Below are 26,204 nucleotides of genomic sequence, written 5' to 3'. Positions count from 1 at the left end.
TTCTTCCGTTGAAGGGCATCTAGGTTGTTTCCAGGTTCTGGCTATTACAAACAATGCTGCCATGAACATAGTTGAGCATATACTTTTGTTGTATGATATGGCTTCTCTTGGGTATATTCCCAAGAGTGGTATTGCTGGATCCAGGGGTAGGTTGATCCCGAATTTCCTGAGAAACACCACACTGCTTTCCAGAGTGGTTGCACAAGTTTGCAATGGGTGAGTGTACCCCTTTCTCCACAACCTCTCCAGCAAAGGCTATCATTGGTGTTTTTTATTTTAGCCATTCTGACAGGTGTAAGGTGGTATCTTAAAGTTGTCTTGATTTGCATTTCCCTGATCGCTAAGGAAGTTGAGCATGACCTTAAGTGTCTTTTGGCCATTTGAAGTTCTTCTGTTGAGAATTCTCTGTTCAGATCAGTGCCCCATTTTATAATTGGGTTGATTAGCCTTTTGCGGTCTAGTTTCTTGAGTTCTTTATATATTTTGGAGATCAAACCTTTGTCAGTTGCGGGGTTGGTGAAGATCTTCTCCCAGTCAGTGGGTTGCCTTTTTGTCTTAGTGACAGTGTCCTTTGCTTTACAGAAGCTTCTCAGCCTCAGGAAGTCCCATTTATTCAGATACAATTTAAATGGCACTACCTTTCACTGGATGCCCTTACTCTGGTGTTTGTCCTGCTGCTTTAGTAAACATTTGAACATCTATTGTGTGTCACACTAGGAGCTAATAAAACAACCATTAATGAAACGCAGAAAGGAACTGGGTTTTAATTTACATGATATTTGAAAACAAAATTAAATATTAAGTGGTCAAGAGGTGCCATGGAGACTTGTAGAATTGGATAGAGATCATCAACTATTTTCACACTGGACTTTGTACTTCATTGTCTGTGGAAATTGGAATTAGAGACTGAAAGATAAAGACTTGTTCAAGAGTAGACAGCTTTGTTGCAAGTAGCAGCTTGTTCGTCCCAACCACCCAGCTAGTTTAGACCCAAAATAATCACACAAAAACTGTATTAATTAAATCACTGCTTGGCCCATTAGCTCTAGCTTCTTTTCCCTGCCTACCTAAGTTCTGCCCTATCAACAGGCCAAAGCAGTTTCTTTATTCATTAGTGGTAATCACAGCACACAGAGGAGACTCCCATATCACCCCCCTTAAAAAGGAATGTTTTAACTTTACCATTGTAAAATTACATATAACAGGTATCAAGCAAGAATTACAGTTACAATATTTATATCTACTTTATCTTTTATTATAACTAAGGAAAACTATAACTGTAAATTCTTCAACTCCATCAAAGACTCCAGAAGGATATAATTTTACCTAAGTAAACTGGAAGTTCATTGTAAGCAACTTCTAAAACACTAAAAATGGACAGAGACATCTTGCTGCCTGGACAGTCACCCAAAGTTCTTCTGTACCATTGGGGTATCCATCTTCAGCCTACTGGATCATAGTATCTGGCAGACTTTTCCTTGAAGCAGGAAATTTCAAAGACAGGTCTGCCTATATTGGCAGTTTGCCAGTCACTTTTCTTCTATATCCTCCAGAATGTCTCGCAGACTCTTTCATGAAGCAGGAACCCCGAAGGATTGTCTCACCTTTAGGCAAGTTCAGCAGTCATCTCTCTGTGGGTTCTGCATGTCCAATTCATCTAACAAACTGCATAAGGAGCCTCTTTGATAACCATCTTCCTCTTGAAATAGATTGGTGCTGCCAGGAGCAGATGTGTCTCACTGTCAGGAAAAGTCATAAATTTTTAAAACAATTTAAATGCCATATTTTGAAAGTCTCTGAAAGATTTGAAGAATACCTATATCACTGAAGTATATCTCTGTACATCTAAAAACCTAACTAACATAACTACAATCTTGACTATTATAGATGATTCTCTATTAAGCAATATTTCTTAATTATACATTACATTTTTAAATGAGCTGTACAAACACAATACCTTAATCAAGAGACAATTATAACAAAATTGATCTTAAATTTGTATCAGTAAACCAAGATCCATGCAAATGCAAATTATTCATATCTATATCATATCCCCTTTTAAATGTAAACAAACATTTATTACAATATTTGGAAATATGGGTGTAGTTATTTCCCAAAACTGCTTCCTGCTGTTTATTGAGTGAAGTAATTTCTTTGTCGGGTATATTTTTTGAGGTGTATTCAAGACAACCTTTCAGGAGGTCTTGGTCCATCAAACCATATTGGTCTGGAAGCAACCCACAGGTTCTCATCTTCTGTGAAAACAAAAGAAGAACCTCTTTTCCAAAGTAACATATCCTTAGACTCAAATTTTGGAATCAAAATACCTTTATGTTGGTTTAACTTACCAGTCCATACAGTGGAATGTCTCTCTGTAATTAGCTCCTTCACAGTCAAAAAATTAAAAGATAACACAATAAAATACATAATCCTGACTGTCTGTAAATTTTCCATTTTTATTTTTCTTTACTCCTTTTGATCTATGACAATCTATACTCTAAAGATTTTACCCTTTTTTTTAGATTTAACTTTATTTTATGACTCTCTATATTCTTTTTCTTCTCTCTTCCAAGCCTACATACATTTATCTAACACTATGTTTTTGTCTTTATTGCTTATCTAATCCTTTACTGTCCAGGAGCACTTTTTAAAATGTTAAGTGCTTCTTAAAACTTAAGATGTGCCATTAATAAGGTATGTATGGTTCTGTCTTCTTGCTGGTCCAGCCTAAAACTTAAACTGTGCCATTACTATAGTATATATGGTACTCTCTGATTGCCTGCCCAGTCCAGCATGGCAGAGTTGCTAGCACCTCTTGAGAGCTATGCACACAGCCAGTCCATGTCACCATTAAGCAAGCTGCAATAGTCTGGTAACAGACCCCATCCAAATGCTCTGTAGCCAGACTTCCTGCCTGAAAGAGTCAGAGTTTGCGCTGGCAGGGCCTAGAAAGCTGGCATTTTAAAACCAGCACTTTTTTCCTGCTATAGCTGAATCAGAAAAACCTCTCTTAAAGGAGCTGCCACACGCCAGCAAACAGCAAGAAGCTGTGTTAAACTCTGTATTTTTGTGTCTAGAATTCCTTTTCAAACTCTCTCACCTTTTTAAGTGGATTTAGTTGGCCACGTGGGCACCAATCTGTTGCAAGGAGTGGTTTGTTCGTTCTGGTCGCTTGACTTGCTTAGACCCGAAATAATCACACAAAAACTGTATTAATTAAATCATTGCTTGGCCCATTAGCTCTAGCTTCTTATTAGCTAACTCTTATATTAATTTAGCACATTTCCATTAATCTGTGTACCACCACGAGGTCATGGCCTACCAGCAAAGTTTCAGCATGTCTCCAGTGGCAAATCCATGGCATCTCTCTGACTCTGTCCTTCTTTCTCCCCGCATTCAGTCCAGTCCTCCCCGCCTACCTAAGTTCTGCCCTATCAACAGGCCAAGGCAGTTTCTTTATTCATTAATGGTAATCACAGCACACAGAGGAGACTCCCACATCACGGCTTCTTGTTCTAACTGATAAAAATAGAATTTTAAAACAAAACAAAATTAGTCCTTAGTGTCTTAACACGAGACTATACGTCTCTGAGTATTACCAGAAGTTATCGATTTCTGTGATGCTGCTCGTGGCCAAGGCTGGAAAGGCTCTTACAGTCTGTCCATTGAGAATGGAAAGAAGTCTTCAGAGTGTAGTTTTGATAAGCTTCATTCCTGCTGAGTGATTCAGTTAGTTCCAGCATTTTTTTTTTAAAAAAGCAAACAACACAGTAAATTATCTTAAGTGTGTTTTTATCACCTCCTCAAAGGAACAGGTGGGATTTGAGCCCACCAAATCTTTCTGACTTCAGAGTATTGGTAAAAGTTGTTAGACTCTGGGGCCATATACTAGAGAGTTTTCCCAGGCCTTGTGCTGGTGTTGCACTACTGACTTCAATTTAAAATAGAACCAAGACTTACTCGTCATAAAAAACTGACTTAAAATACAAGCTCTAAAAGAAACTTCTCAGCGTTGAGATGTTAGTTAATACACAGGCATTGTCTTAATAGAGCTCTGCTTTGGGACCCACAATAACAGTACAATTTTGGTCTTGATTTCTATTAGTTATGTACCTTGACCAAGTCAAACCATCTCATTCACAATTTTATTTTATAAAATAGCAATGTGAAGATTAAATTAAGACACATTCATCATGACATTACCAAACAACATACTGTTTTAAAAAAAAATCAAATTTTAACTGCAGTGGGAACATCAGCAAAGGAAGCAGCAATTCCTTTGACTCAAGTGAAAATGATCAGTTGGATTGAAAAGACTCCTGAAAGTAGAAGGGGTAAAATAAACGAGCTGATTCTATACAGATGACAGGAGGCCTCTGTTACTAAGTCCAAGCCTGAAGGTGTTGGGGTCTGTATCCTTAGCAAAATTCTAAGTTAGTGCTTATCCAACATGTTTCTTAGTTTGATACCCTAAATCAGCATATTTGGCCTTTATAAATTTGCGTCTCTACATGGGCTGTAAAGATGACTCAACAGTTAACAACATTGGCAGTTCTTCCAGAGATCTTGAGTTCAAATCTCAGCAACCACACAGTGGCTCACAATCATCTGTAATGGGATCCGATGACCTCTTGGCATGCAGGTGTACATGCAGAGAGAGTATTACCACATACATAAAATAAACAAAGCTTTAAAAAAAATTGCCTCTCTGCTAAGACTTTGATTTGTTTTACTAACATTACTTTTACTTTATCTAATGTTCAATGTGTATTCATTCAGTGGATGAATGAAAACATTTTTCTTTGGACTTTCTGAAGATGATTTTAAAGTATTTTTCAATCTGGTACTATGTATTCATTTAAAATTTTAAAACTTCAATGTTTATGAGCATTTTATGTGCATGTATTATGTATGTGCACTACATGTGTGCCTGGTACCCACAGAGTCCAGAAGACATGCGTCTCCTGGAACCAGACATACAGATGGTTATGAGCATGGTTATCTTCATGCTGGGAAGAGAACCTGGGTCCTTTACAGGAACCAAAAGTGTTCTAACTTCTGAGCCATGTTTCTAGCCCCTATTTCATCATTTTTGAAACAGGGACTTACTGAGTACCCAAGGCTGGCCTCAAACTTAGAGCAGTCCTCCTGTCTTAGTATCCTGAGTGGTAGAATTATAAGTGAGCACTGCTATATCCCTCCCTACTATGCATTTATATTTGGTCTTGTAAGACATAGTCTCTAGATAATCTTTATTTGTTAATTTTCTTGAGACAGGATCTACCAATGTAGCTCTGGCTGGCTTAAAACTCAGCAACGTAGACTAGGCTGTCCTGGAATACACAAAGATCTGCCTGCTTCTACCTCTGTATAGTGTTGGGAATAAATACATGTACCACTGTGCCTGACTCTGTAATTGTTTTTTGGGTTTTTTTCCAGTTCTTTTATTTTATGTGCATTAGTGTTTTGCCAAGGGTTTTTGGTCCCTGTAGAACTGGAGTTACAGACAGTTGTGAGCTGCCAGGTGGGTGCTAGGAGTTGAACCTGAGTCCTCTGGTAGAACAGCCAGTGACCCTTAACCACTGAGCCATCTCTCTAGCCCCTGACACCATAATCTTAAAGCAGAAGAAAATTAAATAAAAGGCAACAGAAAGTCCAGAATAGAATCTATCCTTATCTGTGTCATTAGCTTTTTAAGTGTTTTTTTTCCTTCTTTTGGAGTTGCTGTTTGTTTATGTTTAATATTATTGATGATTTCTGATTTGTAGTTTTTTGTTTTTATTATTTTTTTTAAGATATATTTATTTATTATGTATACAACTTTCTGCCTCCATGTATACCCACATGCCAGAGGAGGGCGCCAGATCTCATTACAGATGGTTTGGAGCCACCATGTGGTTGCTGGGAATTGAACTCAGAACCTCTGGAAGAGCAGACAGTGCTCTTAACCACTGAGCCATCTCTCCAGCCCCTGTTTTTATTATTTTGTTTAATACTTAGGAATGGTGCAACTCTTTTTTTCCGAGACAGGGTTTCTCTGTGTAGCAGCCCTGGCTGCCTGGCACTCTCTTTGTAGACTAGGCTGGCCTTGAACTCACTGAAATCCACCTGCCTCCCAAGTGCTGGGATTAAAGGTGTGCACCACTACTGCCCAGCTGAATGGTACAACTCTTGATAAGTGTTTTAGTTGAGACTTAGATGAGAGGCCGGGCGGTGGTGGCGCACACCTTTAATCCCAGCACTTGGGAGGCAGAGGCAGGCGGATCTCTGTGAGTTCGAGACCAGCCTGGTCTACAAGAGCTAGTTCCAGGACAGGCTCCAAAACCACAGAGAAACCCTGTCTCGAAAAAAACCAAAAAAAAAAAAAAAAGAGAGACTTAGATGAGAAAATAGTATTTGGCATATTATGTATGTTCAATAAGTATATGTTTAGTTAAAAATCCAAAGCACAGGGGATGGAGCAGTGCCTCAGTGGTTAAGAGTACTTACCGCTCTTACAGAAGAGGGCCTGGATTCAATTCCCTGCACCCACACTGTGGCACAAAATCATTATTAACTCCAGTTCCATGGGATCTGAAACCCTCTCATGCCTCATTGGGTACTGCGTCCATGTGATATACATACATATTCAAGAAAAAGTCAGTGCGCCGGTTGTGGTGGCGCATGCCGGTAGGATTTGCTGAAGGAGGCAGAGGCAGGAAAATCAAAAAAAAAAAAGTCAGTTCACACATAAAATACTGATCTTCACACATAAAATACTGATCTTAAAAAAAAAAATTCAAAGCCTAAGCCAACTAATCTTTGAGTTGGAAAGATTAAACACTTTGCTTTATTGATGCAGTGAACATAGTGCTATAGTTGTTTTTGTTGTGGTTTTTAGTTCTGTTTTTGTTTTATTTTCTTGATAGGGTTTTTCTGTGCAGCCCTGACTGTCCTGGAACTCGCTCACTCTGTAGACCAAGCTGGCCTTGTAGAGTGTAGGAGAAGATTGAGTTTTTACTGGAAGATATTTCCAAGATGTAGAATTTCTGTTTTCCCTGCGTTGAATTTATCTCCTTTGTGTATTAATATGAGATTTTGTTTACTATAACTATCATATATTTTAAATTTTACTATTGATGATCGTAGGGAAATATAGTTATTATACTTTCACAATAACCAGGTGTTTTAACTTTATTTATGTGTAAAGTGTTAAAAATTAAGCAAGAGTACTGTTAAATTCCCCTTTGCTTTTGGAAACCAAGACCAGAGTTGCAGTATGTGCCAAAGGCAGCCATGTAGGTAGGTGGGGTTACTATAAAGAGAGTGTTTTATTTATTTGTAATCTGAACTATTTTGACCCAGAATAGCATAGAATGCCTTAGCAGAATGAAAGCATAAATTACAAGTAGCAGGTGTCCTGGAAAAATATTTTACAAGCTTTCAAAAAAAGTTTTATTTTTAGTTTGCCCATTTTTTAAAACAATAGAGCATAATTGATTTTGTGACATATATTTTATATGAATCTTTATGGTTTTTGTTTTTCAGGCATTTAAAAATATATAACCATTTATGAGTTGAGCCTCATTCTTGAGTTATGGATGACAAGGCTTCTGTTGGAAAAATCAGTGTCTCCTCAGACTCAGTATCTACTCTTAATAGTGAAGATTTTGTCTTGGTTTCCAGGCAAGGAGATGAGACACCATCTACAAATAACGGAAGTGATGATGAGAAGACTGGCCTAAAGGTAAAGCTTGAGAGACTAAGTTTGTCTTGTAAAATCCAGTGCACAACTTGGACTTAATAGGGAAAAGACTAACATGGGAAGAAGAGAACTCAAAGATATACTTCTCAGTGGTGTTGAAGACTTTTGTATATACTTAATGAGTTAGTTTTTATTTAAGGATTTTTCTTTTTTTAATTGATTTTTATTTTTTCTCTACTCCCCTCCCTGCCTCTCTCCTCCCCTACAACACTCCCAAAAGGTCCCCATGCTCCCAGTTTACTCAGGAGATCTTGTCTTTTTCTACTTCCCATGTAGATTAGATCTATGTATGTCTCTCTTAGGGTCCTCATTGTTGTCTAAGGTCTCTGGGATCGTGCTTTGTGAACTAGTTTTGTTTGCTTTATGTTTAAAAAGTACTTATGAGTGAATACATGTGATAATTGTCTTTCTGTATCTGGGTTACCTCACTCAAAACGATGTTTTCTAGCTCCATCCATTTGCCTAAAAAATTCAAGATGCCAATATTTTTTCTGCTGTATAGTACTCCATTGTGTAAATGTACCATTTTTTTTTTTTTATCCATTCTTCAATTGAGGGGCATTTAGGTTGTTTCCAGGTTCTGGCTATGAAAAACAATGCTGCTATGAACATAGTTGAGCACATGTCCTTGTGGCACAATTGAGCATCCTTTGGATATATATCCAAAAGTGGTATTACTGGGTCTTGAGGAAGGATGTTTCCCAATTTGAGAAATCGCCACACTGACATCCAAAACTGTTGTACCAGCTTGCATTCCCACCAGCAATGCAGGAGTGTTCCCTTTTCCTTACATCCTCTCCAGCATAAGTTGTCACAGTGTTTTTGATCTTGGCCATTCTTACAGGTGTAAGATGGAATCTCAGAGTTGTTTTGATTTGCATTTCTCTGATGACTAAGGATGTTGAGCATTTCCTAAAGTGTCTTTGAGCCATTTTAGATTCCTCTGATGAGAGTTATCTGTTTAGGTCTGTACTCCAATTTTTTATTGGATTATTTGTTCTTTTGATGACCAGTTACTAGAGTTCTTTGTATATTTTGGAGATCAGACCTCTATCTCATGTGGGGTTAGTGAAGATCTTTTCCCATTCTGTAGGCTGTCAATTTGTCTTGTTGACCATGTTGATTTACAGAAGCTTTTCAGTTTCAGGAGGTCCCATTTATTGTTTCTTTGAGTGTCTGTGCTACTGGGGTTATATTTAGGAAGTGGTTCCCTGTGCCAATGTGTTCAAGTGTACTTCCCACTTTCTCTTCTGTAAGGTTCGGTATGACTGGCTTTATGTTGAGGTCTTTGATCCATTTGGACTTGAGTTTTGTGCATAGTGATAGATATGGGTCTATTTTCATTCTTATTCATGTTGATTTCCAGTCATGCCAGCACCATTTGTAAAATATGCTTTCCTTTTTCCATTTGATATTTTTTGCTGCTTTGTCAAAAATCAGGTGTTCAAAGATGTGTGGATTAATATCTGGTTCTTTGATTCGGTTCCATTGGTACTCCTGTCTGTTTTTATGCCAGTACCAGGCTTTTTTCAGTACTGTAGCTCTGTAGAGTTGTGATGCCTCAGAAGGTGTTTTTTTTTTTGGGGGGGGGGGGGTTGGTTTTTCAAGACAGGGTTTCTCTGTGGCTTTGGAGCCTGTCCTGGAACTAGCTCTTGTAGACCAGGCTGGCCTCGAACTCACAGAGATCCGCCTGTCTCTGCCTCCCGAGTGCTGGGATTAAAGGCGTGCGCCACCATCGCCGGGCCCTCAGAAGTTCTTTTATTGTACATGATTGTTTTGGCTATCAGCTATCCTGGGTTTTTGCTTTTCCAATATGAAGTTGAGTACCAAGGTCCTTGATGAATTTTGCTGGGATTTTGCTAGGCATTGCATTGAATCTGTATATTACTTTTGGTAAGATTGCCAATTTTACTATGTTAATTCTACCTTCCCAAGAGCATGGGAGATCTTTCCACTTTCTGGTGTTTTCTTCAGTTTCTGGTTTCTGCCTATTTCCTTTGATGTCCCAGACCAACAACACCTGGACCCACAGAGGTCCCAGACTCACACCTGGAACCAATGAGATCTCTAATTCCTGCCTACTCCCTAGGAGGTCCCAGATTCACACCTAGACCACAGAGGACCTGGCTCTGGCATATTTCCTGGGAGGTCCTAGGGTCACGCCCAGACCCCCAGGGTCCTGGCTTAGGTCTACTCCCATGATGGTCCCAGATTCACATCCGGACCCTCAGCCGTCTCTTTTTCTGGCTCACTCTATCAGCTCCCCTGTACCTTTTCTGGTTGAGTTTGCTGTCTTAGGTCTGCCAGTGTCCCTGTACTTGATTTGCTCCTGCTCCTGTGGAGCTTGGTTTCCCAGGCCCTCTTCATCCTATGTAGCTGCTTCAGTCCTATTCCTGTGGAAATTGTTGCATCAGGCCTACTTTGGACTAGGTTCTTGGCTTTGTCCTAGTTCTGTAAATTTTGGTATGGATTTGCTCCTGTAGAGCTATTTAAGGATTTTTTATTTTGATTAGGTTCTCTTAAATTTTTTGAAACCCCTGTCAAAACTCTTAGAGTATAAACATTTTTAACATTAGGATTATTCTCTTTTTACTATTTAATAAAAAATACTTGTTTCTTGTTGTTGGTTTTTTGTTTGTTTGTTTGTTTGTTTGTTTTCTTTGTTTCTTTGTTTTTTGAGACCAGGTCTCTCCTTGTAGTTCTGGCTGTTCTGGAACTTGCTCTGTAGACCAGGCTGTTCTTGACCTCACAGGAATCTGCCTACCTCTGCCTCTGTGCTTTGTTTAAAGGAGTGTGCCACCACTGCTGTACCAAATACTTATTTCTTTCAGGCTTGTATGTGTAGTGTAAGGGCAATACGAGGTCAGCATTGCCATTCATAAAAAAATAACATTTAAGCCAAAAATAGAGCTTTAAGTATCTCCCCTTTTGGCCACTCTGTTTATCATTTCCCAAGTAAATAAAGAACCATTACTTCTTTTGACATGCTCCGTTGCTGTTCTGCTCTTCATGGATATAAATGGAAATATATTTTTGAACTTTTTTGTTTAAATTATAAGTAATTACAATATTCCAAGTTCTACTATATGTGTTCATTCAACAAATATTTCTTGAAAACTCTCTGTGCCAATTGTTGGTTACGTGGTGGTGAACAATGCCCTGACCTCTTAGAGCCTATACACTAATGGGTTGGGAAAGAATACAGACATCAGAGGGTAATGTGGCCTGGGATTTCGACTTAGGCGGTAGCATGTTTGCCTAGCATGTAAGAAGTTCCAGACTTGCTTTCTAGTACCATATAAAGCTAGGAATGTTGACATATAATTTCAACATTTGTCAGTAGAGGCATGAGGAGCGAAATTTAGAGGTTGTCCTCTGCTGAGCAGTAAGTTGGGGCCAGTCTTCAAAATTGGAACCTGCTTTAAAAACTAATAATTTAAATATGTAAATATGGCCGGGCGGTGGTGGCGCACGCCTTTAATCCCAGCACTCGGGAGGCAGAGGCAGGCGGATCTCTGTGAGTTCGAGACCAGCCTGGTCTACAGAGCTAGTTCCAGGACAGGCTCCAAAGCCACAGAGAAACCCTGTCTCGAAAAACCAAAATAAATAAATAAATAAATAAATAAATAAATAAATATGTAAATATGTTAAGAAAAAGAGAGGATGCATGGGTAAGGAATGAAAGATTTTATGATTTTTTTTGAGGGGGTAGGGAGATTCTTTGGCTGTCCTAGAACTCTCTGTAGACCAGGCTGCCATCAAACTCAAATTTGCCTACCTCTGCCTCCTGAGTCCTAAGAATAAAGGTCTGTGCCATACTGCCCAGATATGTTTGTTTTTTAACTATTGCAAGCTTCTGTCAAATTTTAAAAAATTCCTTTAAAAATGTTTTTGTGTATTTGTGTATAAATTGTCAACTGCTTACATTATACCCTATAGGGAGTCAGAAGCAATTCACTGGAGTTGGTTCTTTCCATACAGCATGTGAATCCTTGGACCCAAACCCAACTAATAAAGCAATCTCCTTTGCTGACTGAGCCATCTCACCAGCATATCAACATATTCTTATTATCTATCACTTGTAAATGGATGAAGGAATAAATTTTAAAAAGTTAAAATAACTCCAGTTTTCAGGCCAGTGGTGGTGTACACTTTTAGTCCCAACACTTGGAAGGCAGAAGAAGCAGGCGGATCTCTGTGAGTTTGAGGCCAGTCTGGTCTACAGAGCTTGTGCCAGGACAGGCTCCAGAGCTCCACAAAGAAACCCTGTTTCGAAAAGAAAAACAAACAAACAAACCAAAAAAAAACCCTCCAGTTCTAGGTAATCTTATGCATTTATACGTATGTACACATCAATAAAAAAATAAAATATTTAAAAATTAGTGACAGTTACTATTTTAATGAGCAGTATTGAGGGGCTGGGAATGTAGAGCACCTTCCTAGTATGTACATGGTATTGGTTCAATGCCCAAGAATTTTTTTTTTTTTTAAGAGAAAGCAGGTTTGTTTGTTTTTTTTTTTTTTTGGTTTGGTTGGTTGGTTTTTTTTTTTTTTTTTTTTGGATCATGGTTACAAGTTTGAGCTTTGTTCTAAATGTGAGGAGAATTCTTGAAAGTTTTGAATGGGAACATGATCTAATTTACATTTTAAAAAGCTAGCTAGCTGAGAATGATGCCCAGCATGATAGCAAGACCTACTCCCAAGAACACTGTTGACAATTATTAAAACAAAAATAAAAAGTAGCATTTAAAACCTCTGGAAATCTTGGAAAAGAAGTGCAGCAAATAAAAAATCTTAATCATAAAAGTACAGTAAGATTCTCTCATTTTGCACTTCACCATCTTGTTCCTCTGTCACCTCAGGAACACGATAACCATATCCGCTCTGCAGACCGGTACATAATCAAGATGGCCTAGGAGGAATGGGGAATGGATCAAAGAATGAGGTCAAAATGTAGTTTATGAAAAAAATATTAGAAAGAAAATAGGGTTCAGGAAGGTCATTGACCCAACTCAACTCCTAGTTCCAGAGCAGAGACTCAGATTTTTGCCTGGAAGGAGCTACAAGCCATAAAACAGCTCTTCAACAGATGGAATCAGAAGTCCTCAAGTGGGGTCAAGATCCTAAGTACAACAAATTGTCTAGAGTGTCTAGTTTTCAACAACAACAAAATGTGGACATATACAGAAATAAAATACTATCTATTCACTGAAAAGAAGAAAAGCAGGCAACAGAAATTTCTAGTTAGTGACCATTGAAATTAACATATTAAACATTCCAAGTCAACCAGAGCTACACAGACAAACCTTGTCTTAAAAAAGCAGAAAAAAAAAAAACATTTCAAAGTAGTCTTTTATTGCTATGTCCAACAAATTATAGAATATCATGCTTGCGGAACAGATATATACATGACAATAACATCAAATACTGTAGACAGTATAAATAAGGAAAACTGGAGAGATGACTTAGCAGTTAAGAATACTGACTGTTCTTCCAGAGGTCCCAGGTTAGATGCCCAGCACTCACAGGGTGGCTCACTGCTGTCTGTAACATTAATTCCAGGGACTCTGCCAAGCTCTTTTGACTTCCACCAGCACCAGAGGCATTTAGACAAAACTATCCCTAAGGAACTACATTGCTTTTAAAGAGTTACCTGAAAATTCTGGAACTAAAAAGTATAATAAGCAATAAATGTTTGGTAATAGTATTCAGAATGCCCCCTCATGTAGCCCTTCCTTTTAATTTTTTTTTCTAAATTATTTTATTTTTTTTTGTTTTGTTTTGTTTTGCTTTTTTGTTTTTGTTTTTTTGAAACAGGATTTCTCTCTAGCTTTGGAGCCTGTCCTGGAACTAGCTCTTGTAGACCAGGCTGGCCTTGAACTCACAGAGACCCACCCGCCTCTGCCTCCTGAGTACTGGGATTAAAGACACGTGCCACCACTGCCTGGCTTATTTTATTAAGTTTTAAGATATTTCTTAAACCATAAGTTTCTTGGTTTTATTATCTGTATGATTTTTTTTAGCATCAAACAGTCTTAACTTAATTTTGCAGTTGTCCACTCTGGTTTATGAGCAACTAATGATAAACTATTAGAAACAAACAAACATAAAGATAAAGTAAGTCATTGGAATACAGTACTTTTCTTTCTTAGGACTGACATACTCATGCTGTCAGCTTTACTCGCATATCTCAGTTCATATATAAATCGAGGAGACTTATTACAGGAGACTGAGTCATAAAATATTTGTGAGCTTTTACTGTATTTTGCATCTGTTTTAACTTTTGGAAACAAGCACATTTTTTCTTAAGAAACATTATTAAACAGAAAACATTAATATTGTCATGTTATTACCTATTTGTGAATATTGTTTTAGATTCATTCTGTACTATTTCATAGAAGAAGAAAGCAGCTGCAGCCTTTATTTGTTTTAGGACATCTATTTGAGAGTGATGTCCAGCACACTGCCTTTGCTGATCCTTTGCTTCAGAACATGGACCTGCTTGAATCAGTGCTGGCCTCTTGCTTTGCTGATTGTGTTTGTGACCCTTAGATTGTAGGGAATGGAAGTGAGCAGCAGCTGCAGAAAGAGCTCGCAGATGTGCTGATGGACCCTCCCATGGATGACCAGCCAGGGGAAAGGTCACAGCCAGATGGTGAAGGAGATGGGCCTCTTTGTAATCAACTCTCAGCTTCGTCTACCATTAACCCTGTGCCACTAGGAGGACTTCAAAAACCAGAGATGAGTTTGCCAGTGGAACCTAGACAAGGAGGTTAGGATTGCTGCATTGCTTATGTAACTGAAGGTTATTGTTTTTAATACTTGAGTGTTTCTGTCCTATACTAGATTCAATAATTTGAAAACCATTTAAGTTCTCTAAAAGCTCCAAATTGTAGACCTAAGAAGTTGTCAAATATATATGCCATTCTGACCTTTCCTTTAACTTTTCCTATTATACCAAAGAATGAAAAACAGTAGTTGGTCACTGAATGTGCATTTGGCTTAGATGTAAATTATAAAATCAGAACAAATTAGGGAACAAAAGGAGGAGTCAGACCTGAATCTCAGGTTACATTTGGGTTTGGAATTAACATCAGTGCCTGAAAATATTGGTATTAGAGTTCAAGTGTAAGCTCCCTAGCTTCTATGGGCTATCTATCTATCTATCTATCTATCTATCATCTTATTTTGCCCACTGGAAATTTGGCATACTATATATTTTTTTAATGTAAATGTGTCTTTTAGATGTTTATTTGCTGTTCACATCAATACTATTCAAATAGAGAAGAAGAAGCATATTCTTATATTTTGTTTCTTTCAGATTCTGAAGTGTCAAGTCCTTTCACACCAGTGGCTGATGAGGATAGTGTGGTTTTTAGTAAATTAACTTACTTAGGCTGTGCCTCAGTAAATGCTCCCCGGAGTGAAGTGGAAGCCTTGAGGATGATGTCCATCTTGAGAAGTCAGTGTCAGATTTCTCTGGATGTGACCCTCTCAGTGCCGAATATATCTGAAGGAACTGTGAGGTAAGTCTGGCCTCTGTGAAGTGCTGTTGCACAAGGAAGCACTCACTAGTAGGTAACATATGCCATATTCATATCCTCCTCGAATTGCAACCCTCATGAGAAATGGATGTTCATTTGTACATGCTCCACATCCCAATCCCATCCTGTATACACTATTAGAGATTTAAATGGTTTGGGGATAGTTGAAACATGACAATGAGAGAAAAGATTTCCTCTTCTTTTTTAAAATGAGAAATCAGAGTTCCAGAGAAGTCCTAGAAATGAGTATTGTTTATTCAAAGACATAAAGATAGCCATGACATGATTGTTATCAACGAGTTAAATAAAGAATTGCTAATTCAGAAATATGTTTATTTCAGAAAAATAACATGAGTTAAAAAAAAACTTTTAATTTTACTTTCTCGTTGATAATCAGTTAAAATCTTGGCTCATGTATACGCTTTATAAAGGCCAAGGAAATAGCTGTGTATCACAAGGATATGAATTCAAAGGATTATGGCAGTAGCTTATGATCCCAGTGCTAGGGAGGCCAACAGATCAGTCAGTCTCAGTGTGTGTATGTCTGTCATTTCTTTCTTTTTCTCCCCCCCCCCACGCGTTTCTCTGTGTGTTTGTGTCTGTTTATGTGTTCTCTCTGTCTGGTGGGGGAGGGGGCGCTCACACACACTGTAGATGTCTCCTGAGCAATAGCTCCGAGTTAATCTTATATCTTCTTGTGTAGTCACATACCCAGTACCAAACTCTTTGTGTATGTGTGTGCTCACCTTTGTTTTGCAGTAATAGAACCCTAGAGAAATGATTTTTAAAAAAGAAGTATTTGGTAAGTGGTTTCAGAGGTTTTAGTCCAAGGTCAGCTGCTCAGTGTCTCTCTGCCTGGTGAGGTAATATATCACAGCAAAAGGCCTTGATAGGGGAAATCTTTTATTTATTTATTTATTTTTTATTTTATTTTATTTTATTTACTCTTTTTTGTTTTTTGAGACAGAGTTTCTCTATAGCTTTGGAGCCTGTCCTGGAACTAGCTCTTGTAGACCAGGCTGGCCTCAAGCTCACTGAAATCCACCTGCCTCTGCCTCCCGAGTGCTGGGATTAAAAGTGTGTGGTCAGTTATTGTGCAATTATTTAGTGCCTTTTAAGTGGGTGGGTAATTTGCTGGATCTTAATTTCCTTAGGATACATTCCTGGTATACTTATTGGCTCAAAAGTCTCCCCGTTGTTACTGCTTTTATTGTGTTTAGAAAATAATTGATCCAGGGCTGGAGAGATGGCTCAGTGGTTAAGAGCACTGACTGCATTTCCAGAGAACCCGAGTTTCAACTCCCGGCGCCCACATGACCACTCACACCTGTCTGTAACTCCAGTTCCAGGGAAACCCGACAGACATACACACGGACAAAACACCAATAAACATAAAAGAAAAATAATAAATTATTAAAAATAATAATTGATCCAATTTTTACTTTGGTCAGTAGTTTCTGTGTTTTTCAATTCCCTTAGAAACATGCTGGGTTTTTCAGCCAGGCAGTAGTGGCGCACGCCTTTAATCCCAGCACTTAGGAGGCGGAAGCAGGCAAGTCTCTTTGAGTTGGAGACCAGCCTGGTCTACAGAATGAGTTCCAGGACAGATTCCAAAACTACAGAGAAACCCTGTCTTGAAAAACAAGAAAACAAAACCAAACAAAAGATTAATTGTGATTACTTTTAATGTGCATTTCAAAGTGAATACTTATTCTAACAACTGAAATTATGCTTTGTATACTAATAGAGTTTCCTTCAGTAAGGAATTAAGAAAACATCTGTCTTGCCCCACATTCTCAGAGCCTTTGTGAAAGAGACTTTAACCTGGGTTAGAACCCCTTTTGGGTTCTTCCATTTTGAAGAGGGCTCCTAGAACATTTCCCATTGATGACTTTGCCTTGCAGTGTGGAAATTGAATAGTTACTTCTTGACCTTCCGTCACGATCTTTAGTGCCCTAAAGAGTCTAGAATATCGTAGCTATCACATAAATACTTGTGGAGTAAGTAGATTTGATTGGGTGATGTCCTTTTGACTTGCATTAACTATGCTTTGGATTTAATATATGGTTTTGAGCAGTGGTTTTTATGCTCAATCATGTACTGCAATTTTTTTTTTTACTTTTATAAACAGAACACTCTTTTAAAATGGTAATCAGGTGCAAAGGTTTCACAGTCTGTTTAGTTAGTACTGGTTTTGTCTTTATTTTAGTTGCAGGCTACAAAACTCATGTTTGCTGATGTTGATACGTTTCTATGGGCCTCTCCCAAACATGTACTTCTCTAGATTAACATGGAATTATATGATCAGTACCTTCAACGTCCCTATGTGATTTATGTATCAAAATATAGTGTTCTTGGCTAGCTTACTAAAAGTGGATTACGTTATCATCTTTCTGGACAGATGTCTTGAGTCCTAATATAAATACAATATGTTACTCATAATAAATTTCTTTTTTTTTCTTTTTTTGTCTGAACAGACTTTTAGATCCTCAGACCAACACTGAAATAGCAAACTACCCTATCTACAAGATCCTCTTCTGTGTCAGAGGACACGATGGTACCCCTGAAAGCGACTGTTTTGCATTCACTGAAAGTCACTATAACGCAGAGCTTTTCAGGATACATGTATTTCGCTGTGAAATACAAGAGGCTGTAAGTCTTTACAAATGAGATTTCACCACCATTACTGCAAATGGCACAGGACAGGGAGATACTAAATGGGTAAAATGATCCTGGGGTTTGCTGGCTAGCCATTCTAGTTTAAAGAGACTTCCTGGTTCGATGAGATAAGTATAGAATATATCAGAAAATAGAGAATAATGGATGAAGACACCCAACTGCAGTCGCTGACCTATGCACACACACTAGTGAGCACACCCATGCACTTGTACATGCAGTGCTGTAAGAGGCCTGATGGTGATCGGCTGAGTGGATTAGACCCACATTCTTACCCTGACAATGACACATTTGCAAGCTGTTCTGTCCTGAGTTTTTCCTAAATTGTTAAAGCCATGCTTCTTATTAAAAGTATATTTACATAGAATCTGACATTAAGGATGCGATTTTCTTTTCAGTTGAGATTTTTAATTGAGTATGTATGTATGTGTGTGTATTTTTTCACTGTTTTTAAAAAATCCCTCTGATGATTTTGTTTTAAAATCTAACAGATTAGATAATTAACTAAAAAAGTGGGTAAGTGAAAGACAAGTGTTACTTTCTCCTAAGTAAATAAGTATTTAACCTCAATAAAACTAATTTCTGCTTCTATGGTTATTATGATTGCACGTTTGTGTACATGTTGGGGGATGTGGAGTTCAGTTGGCAACTTTGTGGCATTGGTTCCCTCCTTCCATCCTTAGGAGGGTTCCAGAGATCTGGCTCAGGTCTCTAGGCTTGCACAGAAACTGTCTCCACCTGCTTTGTCATCTCACTCACCCTCAGATGGGCTTTGTATAAAGTATAGACCTCTTCAGTGGTAGCCTGGTGACTTTCTACCATTACCCAGATGAAGATACAGAGCACACCCGGCATTTGGGAATGATTTCATTTGTTACCCCATCCTCCACCCCCCCACACCCCCAAAAAAATGTAACTGCTATTCTGAGCCATATCCCCAAATGTTGATTTTGCTTATTTCTCTTAAAGTATGTTTATTGTACAACAAATGCTTTTGTGAGTTGGGGGCGGGGGAGAGTGTCTCCTGTCTAATGATAACAGCCAATCTCCTGACATGTCTACTTGTAGGTAAGCCGGATCCTTTACAGCTTTGCCACTGCCTTCCGCCGTACTGCCAAGCAGACCCCACTCTCAGCCACTGCCACACCGCAGACTCCAGACAGTGACATTTTTACCTTCTCTGTGTCTTTAGAAATAAAAGAAGATGATGGTAAAGGTTATTTTAGGTAAAGCCTCTTATCTGTTTATTTTGTGAATTTATTTAGTAAACTATTATCTGTGGTACAGAAGAAATTAGGTCAGATTAAATACCTTTCATACTTAAAATGGTTTTTCCTACAAGGAGTAAGTCAATGACAACAATAGAAGTTGGAAAGAGATTTATAGTGTCAGTGTTTAAAGAATTTTAAAGTGTTGAAGTACCTGTTACTTTATTATTTTAGTCAAAATGGCTCTAGCTGACTGATGATAAGAATTATGGCCTAAGATAAGTAGACTACATTTAAAGCTAAATTTGTGTCTTAGGTTTACTATTGCTGTGATGACCAAAGCAACCTGGAAAGGAAAGGGTTTATTTAGCTTATGCTAAATCACAGTTTATCATTGAAGGAAGCCAGAGAACACAAATTCAAATAGGATAGGAACTTAAGAGTCAGGAGCTGGTCCAGAGGCCATGAAGGAATGCTGCTACTCGGGAGGCAGAGGCAGGCAGATCTCTGTGGGTTCGAGACCAGCCTGGTCTACAGAGCTAGTTCCAGGACAGGCTCCAAAGCCACAGAGAAACCCTGTCTCGAAAAACCAAAAAAAAAAAAAAAAAAAAAAAAAAAGGAATGCTGCTTACTGGCTTGCTCACCATGGCTTGCTCAGTCTGCTTTCTTATGAAAACCTGGACCACCAGACCAGGGATGGCTCTATCCACAATGGACTGGTCTGTCTCCCCCACCACCACCCCAGTCACTAAGAAAATGTCCTACAAGCTTGACTACAGCCAAACCTTATGGAGGCTTTTTCTTTTTAATATTTATTTATTATGTATACAATATTCTGTCTGTATGTATGCCTGCAGGCCAGGAGAGGGCACTAGACCTTACAGATGGTTGTGAGCCAACATGTGGTTGCTGGGAATTGAACTCAGGACCTCTGGAAGAGCAGGCAATGCTTTTACTCCCTGAGCCATCTCTCCAGCCCATGGAGGCATTTTCTTATTTGAGGTTCCTTCCAGATGACTTTAGCTTGTACCAAGTTGACAAAACTATTTAGCACAATTTGTCTTTGTTTAAAATGTGGTTTGTTTTAAAGAACTTAAGATTTTTGACATCTAGTTTTAGCACTAAAGTTTATCTAACCTTATTAGAAGAAGAAATATGAGTTAAAGATAATTTAAGTTTATGTTCTTTTCATTATTTAATTTCATTCATTCATTCATTTATCCTTTGAGATAAATGGTCCTCTCTAGGATGCCAGGCTGGCTTACAACTCACAATGTAAACTGGGTGTGGTGGCACATGCCTTTCATTCCAGGATTTGGGAGGCAGAGGCAGGTGGACCTTTGAGTTTAAGGCCAGCCTGACATCCTAATCTACAGAGAAAATACCAGGGCAGCTAAGGTTAATCAGAGAATGTCTGGTGTGTGTGTGTGTGTGTGTGTGTGTGTGTGTGTGTGTAGTCGGGGAAAGATCCTCAAAATGTAGTTCAGACGGGCCTCAAATTCATAGTAATTTTCCAGTAAGCCTCCTAGGGGCTGAGATTACAGGTGTGAGCCACCATACCTGGCTAGTTTGGTTTTAAAAATATATATTTTTTTTTGAGTAATAGGAAGGACCCAGAAATAAACATCAAAACTTCGGTTTAGTTGCTGATATTTCACCAGTGTGGCTGTTTGGAAGTTCCTTCACCTTTCTTGTATGCAGTTGCCTTACTCGTGAAATGCAGTAGCCAGAATTAGATTCTGAAGTTATGGTTGCAAGATGACTGAGTTTTTTTCATATAACTCATATCATAAAATGAGTAATCATAATTAATAATTGTATGTATAAGTCTCTTCTATGGTACCACATAAAATTGGTAGAATCAAATTATGAGGAAAATATATGATTTCTAATAATTTGTTAAGTGAAAAGCACAACAGTTGACTTTTTTCTTAAACTGCTATCTCTGAACTTTTCACGTCATCTGGTGGCAAATTTTATTTAAAAAAATAATATGTATTATAGAATCAAATTATGAGGAAAATATATGATTTCTAATAATTTGTTAAGTGAAAAGCACAACAGTTGACTTTTTTCTTAAACTGCTGTCTCTGAACTTTTCACATCATCTGGTGGCAAATTTTATTAAAAAAATAATATGTATTACATTGTAATAACAGTTTAAGAAAATTCACCCCTGAGAAACTTTCAAAATGTTTGGTTAGTTGTCTGGCTGGCTGGGTGCTCAGTTGCTTTGATGACTGATTGATTGATTTGATCTCATTTAACTTTCTGAGCAACTCAGAAATTGTGCCTTGGCCTCCCAAGACTAAGGCGTGATCTTAGCTCATAAGGTGTACAGTGGGAATTAAATGTAAAGGTCCTTGTTTGGGTAGTGTAGTCATAGGTCAAGAAATGTAATTTGGCCCCCGGTATTTACTCTCCATCCGCTTCCTACAATGCATCCTTTGAGGCCATGGCCTGGAAGACACTCTGTATATACTGAGTCATGTTGTTTTGTGGCACTGAAAACTGAACCCAGGGCATATTAGGCAAGCACTCTACTGCTAAGCTGTATCTTACTCAGCCTGTTAGTGTTACAAGTTGCTCAAAGCGTATTTGTTTACATTTAACCATCCTTAGACCACAGTAGGCTAAGGTTCATAAGGACAGTTGAAATTAAGGCCCGTCGGTAATGGATTAAATAAAAAATTCTGCAGGATCTCCGGCGGCTGCAGCAGGTCCTCTAGTGGTGCAGTGGGCAGCGGATCCCAAGATCAGCCAGTCCTAGGGAAGGACTGGTGCAGGTCCCTGAGTGGAGGCAGTGGGCCATGTGGCAGCAGGCAGCGAACAGTGGGTCTCGAGAGCAGCCAGTCCCGGGCAGGGACTGTACAGTTCCCTAAGTGGCTGCAGCAGGCGAGAGAGACAGATGGGCTGCCACAAGACGGCTGGTCCCGGGCAGGGAGGGAGAGACAGAGACATGGATAAACATGCCATGCAGAGTGAGGTTGGATATTTATTTAGTGGGTTATGGAAGGGAAGAGGGAGAAGGGGAGAAGAACACAGAGAGTGAGAGAAGTGGGGAGAGGAAGAAGCTGCTCTTTGAGAGGGAGACGGAAAAGAAAGAAACTCAGGCTGCAGGAAGGAAGATCTGCCTGCCTCAGCAGATGGGGGAGGGAGTGGGCATGGCTTGTCTTGGAGACAGAACAGATCATTACATTCCCATCTCTTTATTATAATAAAAAGGCAGGAGGTTAGGCACCTCAGATTAAAGGAATTGGGGCAGTGGATTATCTAGACTGCTTCCTGCTTTTTTGTGTACGTTGTCTTTGGGGAAGGGAACCTGAGAAAGCTGGGTGCTGGTCACATCCTGGTGTAGCTGGTCTGTTTGTTCTTCCTGTCCAGTGCTTATGGAAATGTCTGGTGTCTCTTACACCTTTTTAATGTATTGGCAGAACAGAGGACAAAGATAAGTTAAGGGGAAAAAAAGAACATGTTTGTCATTTCTAAACTCTGCTGGAATTTTTTTGTTTGTAATGAAAGTGTTGCAAAATATGGATTGACAAATGCAAAAATGCACATATATTCCAAAGTAGTATTTATGTGATGAATACCTACCAGTTTTCAACTACTCATGTATTTTATCTGCCAAGTTCTCTTGCCATTAAATTAGTATTTTAAAGCAATAAGATAGTTTAGAGCTGCTGCATAAAAGCTAATTGCCACTGGTGCTGTCACCTTTGAGATCCGTGCAGCCAGAGAGTATATGGGAGATTAGGCACTGGTTTTGGTAAAGAAGCACTTTAAGACTTTTAAACTTCCTTAAGCTGGCATTTATTGGCTACCCATAATAACAACAGCAGTAGTTTTTATTTCATAAGGTTATCACTACCTTAGGATAGTAACTTGTCATGGTTAGGCAATAAATAAATTGGTTACCCTTTTTTCCTTCTTGTTATTCATACTCAGTTCTATTTTCTTTTTTGCTACTACTTGTAAACCAGACAGAAAACAATCAAAAATCTGAGACTTTAAAAGAATTTTTAAGGTGTCTGTCAAGAAAATTGACATTAATGAAATGTATTGGTCTTGCAGTGCTGTTCCCAAAGACAAGGACAGGCAATGCTTTAAACTTCGACAGGGAATTGATAAGAAGATTGTCATCTGTGTGCAGCAAACAGCTAACAAAGAACTTGCCATTGAAAGGTAAATATTTCTCTATGTTTATCTTAAATATGAATTTTGGGTTTTATCTGTCTTGTAGAATAGTCATGCACTGTATTAAAAACTCACTCTCAAAATATTTTCACTCCTTGGTAATTCTTTTCTGTTTTTGGTTTTTTGTTTTTTTTTCAAGAGAGGGTTTTTCTGTGTAGCTCTGGTTGTCCTGTAACTCAGAGATCCACCTGCCTATGCCTCCTGAGTGCTAAATTTAAAGTCGTCTGCCATCCTACCTGGCTCTTGGTAATTCTTTTGTATTTACTGTAATGTTTCATTACTCTGAAATCACTCATAAATCTTCAGTTAGTAGTGCTAATCTCCAGTATGTGGTAATTGTTATGCTAAAAATACAGTGCTGCAGGTCCCTGAGTGGCAGCAGTGGCCAACTTAGGCAGGTCAGCTGGTCACACGAGGAGCTGCTAGTGAGAGACAGAGACAGGGCGCACCATGCAGCGTGGGGTTAGATATTTATTTAGTGGGTTATGAAGGGGAGAAGGGGAAGAGTAGAGAGAAGGAAAGGAGGGGAGGTGAATAGAGGAGAAGAGAAGCTACCTCTTCAGGAGAGAGAGGGAAAGGAAGGAGCTCAGGCTGAAAGTGGAAGGAAGATCCCCTTGCCTTGGTGGACAGGGGAGGGAATGGGTGGCACTTGTCTCTTAAAGGGACAGGACAGACCATTACAGTAGTAAAAGACAAAGTTTGCTTAACTCAGGTAAAGATGATGATTGTGACAATACTGATTTATTAGAATGCTCCTTTTCCACCCATAAGAAAATTAATTGTTAAGTACATAACTTAAAATATATGTGTATGCTGTTAGTTTTATCACGACTTTATGTCAGGTTTGTTTTTTTTTTTCCAGGTGCTTTGGCCTTCTCCTTAGCCCAGGAAAAGATGTCCGAAATAGTGATATGCATTTGTTGGACTTGGTAAGGTTCTTGTCATAGGTTCTTTTGGTTGTGGTTGGTGCTTATTAGAAGATTATAAACTATTTCTATTTCATTAATATATTGGTTTACTTTATCACACTGGACTCAGGACTTGTTTATATAAGTGTTCATTTAGGCTACAAAGCAATGCACAAGGATAAGGGAATTTCCTCCCCACCCCCCACCCCCAGACAGGGTTTCTCTGTAGCTTTTTAGCCAGTCTTGGAACTCCCCCTCCACAGAGATCTTCTGCCTCTGCCTCCCAAGTGCTGGGATTAAAGCTGTGCACCACGACCGCCGAACCAGCCTTGGTGTTTGGACCTAGGTAGTACTGATAATAATTTTTGCGTACTTATCAGGTAGGATTGATGTGAGAATCAAGCTTCTGTGTATTTTATTCACAAGCAGAAGTAGTTGTTCATGGTGGCATATGCCTGTAACTTCAACACTTGGGAGGTTGAGGCAGTCAGTCACACAGTCAGACCTTATCTCAAAAAAACAAGTTCAAAACAGAAAACTGAAACAAAAATTCATGTAAGTAGTAGGAGGTATTAAGGTTATTGCTGTTATATGAAAATCATTTGAAAAACTAAAAGTTACATGGTGATCATTCTCTTGACAGAAAATTCAACATAGGACTTTGAGAGGTAAATTACCCTGATTTTTTTTTTCCATTTGATGTGATTTATATACATTTACCTTATATAATTTTAGGAACAGTTATAAAAATAATTGACGTGTTTTAATCTTAACTGTAACCATTCAGTGTACTTCTGCCTTCAAGCAAAACTCTGATTCTTGAGCAGCTTTACACAAGGCTGCATCAGTGCCTTCTCTGTTTCACAATACTGTTCAATAGAAGTCCATTTTATTGTCTTTTGAGTTTTGATGGATGATGGATGCCACAAGGAAAACTGCCTGCCCTGTGGATTGTGTAGGAGTTGTATATGGTGCCTTTGATACTGGGAATTCAATAAATCTACTTGAATATATTCAAAATGGCTTTGCTTGTTTGGTTATAGATATTGTACCTCCCAGGAGAAAGAAATGACATGGAAAGAACTGAGTATCAAACACTATAAATTATATCACCTTAGAGTTAGAATTGATAGTATAGGAGTCCAGAAACTAGACTTGAATCATTTCTTCCACTAACCAATTTTTTTTTTTTTTTTTTTTTGGTTTTTCGAGACAGGGTTTCTCTGTGGTTTTGGAGCCTGTCCTGGAACTAGCTCTTGTAGACCAGGCTGGTCTCGAACTCACAGAGATCCGCCTGCCTCTGCCTCCCGAGTGCTGGGATTAAAGGCGTGCGCCACCACCGCCCGGCTCCACTAACCAAATTTTGTACTTAAACTGCTAATATGAAAATTAGATTTATTTATTTCAGATCATCAAGATAAAAATGAATATAAGGTTTTAGAGAGCCATTCAGATTTCATTAATGGTTTGCTGTATCATCCCAGAGACGGCCAACCAATTGCAAGAGTGAGTAATTACTGTACCTGCAGTGATAAACGTGGAAGGAAGGCAAACAACTCATTTCCCCCGCTCTGGATCGAGTGTGCTAGCATCCTGAGAAAGCTTTTAAGTTGATGGTCACAGAGGCAAATAGAACAGTCTAGTTTTATGCTTTTGTGGCATAATTGTCCTTTGAGTCAGAACAGTCATGCTTCATAAATACCTTCAAAATTATAGCTTTTATAGGAAATGATGTTAATTTGGGATATATCTTGACCAGTTAGCCTTTTCACATGGATTTAGGCTATGTAGTCAGGTCATCTGCAATTAATAAAAGTTACTTTGCAACCACTGGTTATTTTGATACATGACAAATCAGTTTCAAATTACTCTATCTTTATTAGTTTTGCGATATTGGATCTCCCTCTGCCTGGCATAGCACTCTCCC

General features: G+C 38.6%; 1 protein-coding gene across 4 annotated transcripts in view; it reads left to right on the top strand.

The window, feature by feature from the left end:
• Rabgap1 (RAB GTPase activating protein 1) overlaps window positions 1–26,204 on the top strand; it is a 163,310-nt gene that overhangs the window by 22,744 nt on the left and 114,362 nt on the right. For 3 of the 4 annotated variants that reach the window (XM_041674276.1, XM_041674273.1, XM_041674274.1), the window contains exons 2-8: window positions 7,528–7,726; window positions 14,297–14,516; window positions 15,066–15,270; window positions 17,766–17,940; window positions 19,033–19,190; window positions 23,247–23,357; window positions 24,232–24,298. In XM_041674276.1, coding sequence (XP_041530210.1) covers window positions 7,577–7,726; window positions 14,297–14,516; window positions 15,066–15,270; window positions 17,766–17,940; window positions 19,033–19,190; window positions 23,247–23,357; window positions 24,232–24,298 — 1,086 coding nt within the window. In that variant the 5' untranslated portion in view covers window positions 7,528–7,576. The remainder of the gene's footprint in view (window positions 1–7,527; window positions 7,727–14,296; window positions 14,517–15,065; window positions 15,271–17,765; window positions 17,941–19,032; window positions 19,191–23,246; window positions 23,358–24,231; window positions 24,299–26,204) is intronic. The other variant, XM_041674275.1, reaches the window with a different exon arrangement.

Source organism: Microtus oregoni, unplaced genomic scaffold (genome assembly GCF_018167655.1).
Source record: "Microtus oregoni isolate MIOR12 unplaced genomic scaffold, Mior012 000025F_ref0000491, whole genome shotgun sequence".
NCBI lineage: Eukaryota > Metazoa > Chordata > Mammalia > Rodentia > Cricetidae > Microtus > Microtus oregoni.
Note: the sequence above shows the minus strand (reverse complement) of the source record. Positions and strands in the feature narration are given on the sequence as shown.